We start from the raw sequence: 3,502 nt of genomic DNA, 5'->3' as shown, positions 1-3,502 counted from the left end.
ACTTTTCTTCTTGGATTAGACCCATTAGTAGTTTAACCAAAGTAAGGTACCTAATAAGGCCGAAATGATTATAAACGGAAGAGTTTAGAATAACCTCCAGCCCAAGCTGTGATTCCACTTGCCAAAAATTCCTGGGAACGAGCAATGTGTTGTCAGAGAATTCTGCCTACCCGGGAACCTGTTTCTTAAATTAAACATTTCTTTTTGGAGAAAACATAGTAGGTTTGAAATTCCCAATGGATATCTTTTTTTTTAATTAACATTGACTTATGATCCAATATCAAATTACATGAGTTTATTTGAAGGGAAAAAAAAAAAAAGACCACTTGGTCCATTTTGAACAAAAGAAGTACGAAGGAAAATAGAAGAAAAATAGAAGGAAAAAAGAATAGGTATTCTACGAGATAAATGGTTTCACATTAATAGGATTTTTTTTAATTATCACTTTTCTAGCTAGTAGAATATAGACTCTAGCCAGATAATTGCAGAGACTGACTTTGAAGGGCAGTGAAGTCCAGGTCCAGAATCCTTAACAAGTTGGTTGGTGGTAGAAACCAGATCTACAGGTTGGTTGGCAATAGGAAGTTTGGCTGCTCTTAGAAGCCAGGTAGGTAGGGCAGTAGACGCTGGACCCATAGCCCAGGGAAGGGAACCCATAGACTCCATAACCCAGGGATCCAAAGCCCTGGAATTCGCAGCCCAGGGAGTAGGAACTTCTAGGTCCATACCCCAGGCAGTAGCCTCTGATGGATCCACAGTCCAGAGATCCAGTGTAAATTGACCTGCAGGGACTACAGAGCACAGAGGTCCTTGGGCAGGTCTGGCAGGGGCTGGACACCACGCAGGACGTCCGGCAGCTGGTGGGCTCGCAGCAGGTCTCCTGACAGCCGCTGTAGAGGGAGGAGCCCAGCTGGCAGGTGCTGGGAGAGCAGAGGTCAGTGAGGTAGACCAGGTTGCTGGGGGAAGAAGAGCCACAGGAGGAGCTTGGGTAGCGCAGGTAGCCCCCAAGGGAGCGAGAGGAGAAGTTTCCAGAACAGCAGCTGTAGGTCATGTTGGTAGGAGATGGGAGTTCAGCTGAGTGACAGTGAGAAGATACTGTGATATCTCCCAGGCATGTTTATATGCATATATATCCCCTCACTGCACTGGGTATGATGCAGACCCTTGCCATTCTTGTGCATGTCTTGTCATGAAAATAACTAATTATCCTAGGCTATAATTATAACTGAACACATTCATGTGTTCTTAACTGCTGTTTAATTATTCTGATTTATAGAAGGCACTCGTCGCTTTTTGTTTTTTTCCTGGAAATAAGGTGTGGTTTGCCTTCAAAGATATTTGTCACGATGCAGATAGTGCCCTCCCTTCTTCACGAGCTTGACTGTGGGCATTTTGAGCGTGAATGTATAACTTGTTACCACCAATGCACTCCTAACAGTCACCCACACCCCCCTCCCAAATATTTATGTATGTTTTATTGAGCATTTACCATGTGTAAAACATTGAAAATTGTGGCATCATCTAATCCTTGCAACAACCTTATGAGATAGGAATTGTCACTAATTTAGTGACCCACGTGTGCCTTTCTTCAAAGCCAGAAGGAACCACAATGGTATGCTAACAACTTGAGAAGCTTGTCTTTTTCACTTCGAGTATCATGTGAGCAATGAATGCCCACGTGAAAAAATAACATTTCAGTGTGATAACATTTGCATTTTATCCGATGGGCCTCCGTATGGAGTCTTACCTCTTTTATGAAATCCCTAAATGCCGCCACTGAAGGAACAACTTCTTAATCATTTTAGTTCTGTTTTCTCTTATGCAAAGTTACCATGGAGATGGTTGTTTCAAACTGCCTTCTATTTGTCCTCTCATTTAGCTTATCATCAACAAGCAACTCATGTTTTATCCAGTATGGAGTTATTGGATTCTTTTTCCATGTGAGGCAGAGAATTCTTTGGCAAACACTTAGCCTATCGCTGAGAATAATTGCTAAAAACTGATATTCTTTGAGTGACTTGACTACCGATGAAGCACATTTGCAAAAACTTGAATTTTTAATAGTGTGCTAACCTTTGCCAACTCAGTTGGGAGTGAGAAATGAGACACCTCGGAGAGTGATTCATTTCACTCCCTGCTGAGCTTCTCTTTTGCTCATCGTTCTAGAAAGACAAAGAAGCATAAAACTTACCTTCAGACCAAGTAGTTAAAATCATCCTTATGACTATAAAAAAAAAAATCAATGGTATAAAGAACAGGCCTGGAATTAGAGATGTCTTTTTTCCCCCACTTACGATAATATCCAACTTCTGCCTGCAAGCATCTTTTAGAAATTGGAGACAAAAAGCTATTTATGTAATTTGATCTTTCTGTTTGTTTTGCAGGTGATTTGTTTTCTAATCTCCTATAGTATTTGCTTATCTGGCACCAATGGAAGAGTTTGCTGGTTGTTTTGCTTACAAATTTCTGCCGAATGTTGTGCTCACTTCTCTAAATCCTTTTCATTCCTTAAAGGCAAAATCAAATCCCTCCTATCTGACAGGTGTTCATCTCAGCTGAGCTTTGACTCTTCTGACATCAGAATCTTAGTATGTGATAAGCTATCCATTTGGTGCACACACACACACACACACACACACACACACACACACAGAGAGAAGGAATTGCAAGGGATGCCTTTTGATATGGGTCATGCAGAATGAGTTAGACTTCAGCCTTCTGAATTTGCAGAACAGCCACATGCAGGGAAATACCTCAGGGTCAGCAGTAGTAGGGCTTAGTCTTCTTTGCCCCAGAGACTGGCACGTGGTGGGTACTCCCGAGTTATTTCTGAGCTGAAGGAATATATCAAATCATCAACTTTTTATTTTTGTACTTATCCAAAATAAACATACGCATATAAACTAATTGTTTTTTTTCTTTTAAAACTTATTTTTATGAAAATAAAATAAGTCTCTTTCATGATTGAATATAATCTCCAAGTATAAATTCAGTGCGGGAAGTGACCCAAGATATCTATCCCCCACCCCCACTCTACACACAGCTGGCCTTGGGGCCTTGATTAATTATTATTTCTTTTCTGTTTCAAACCGCTTCATTCTCATCCATCCGTTCAAATGGTTCTGCTTTCTCAGCCTTATGACAAGGTCAACTTTTCTCCCATTAAAAAATGTCACACAATGTCATTTCCTTCATGACGATATAGCTCTCCTAATTTGTTAAAGATAGAATTCTCTAAGAAATTGTGCCTTCAGTCTGTCAATGATCTTACTTCTTTTTTTCTTTTCAATAACCATAGTTTCTCTCTCCGGCTTACCACTCTTCCGAAATCTCACTGGCATCGCCAGCAGTGGTGCTATGCTGCTAAATGCAATGGACGTTTTGGGGCGATCTTATGTGAACCTTTAATCACATTCAACACAAGTGACTGACTGTGCCCTTGATCTTGAAACATGTTCATCTCTGTAGTTCCATAACGTCACACTCCTCATTTTCTAACTGC

The 3,502-nt window shown here is 40.7% G+C and overlaps 1 protein-coding gene across 1 annotated transcript; it reads right to left on the bottom strand.

Annotated features, from left to right (window-relative positions):
* Window positions 1-394: 394 nt before the first annotated feature.
* LOC121035732 (keratin-associated protein 13-1-like) lies at window positions 395-1,087 on the bottom strand. The gene has a single exon (XM_040483630.1). It carries the CDS (start codon window positions 1,049-1,051, stop codon window positions 530-532), a length of 522 nt encoding a protein of 173 aa, XP_040339564.1. The 5' UTR covers window positions 1,052-1,087; the 3' UTR covers window positions 395-529.
* Window positions 1,088-3,502: the final 2,415 nt, after the last annotated feature.

The sequence above is a fragment of the Herpailurus yagouaroundi genome, unplaced genomic scaffold, assembly GCF_014898765.1.
Source record: "Herpailurus yagouaroundi ecotype Mexico unplaced genomic scaffold, PumYag 162, whole genome shotgun sequence".
In the NCBI taxonomy this organism is placed as follows: Eukaryota; Metazoa; Chordata; class Mammalia; order Carnivora; family Felidae; genus Herpailurus; species Herpailurus yagouaroundi.
Note: the sequence above shows the minus strand (reverse complement) of the source record. Positions and strands in the feature narration are given on the sequence as shown.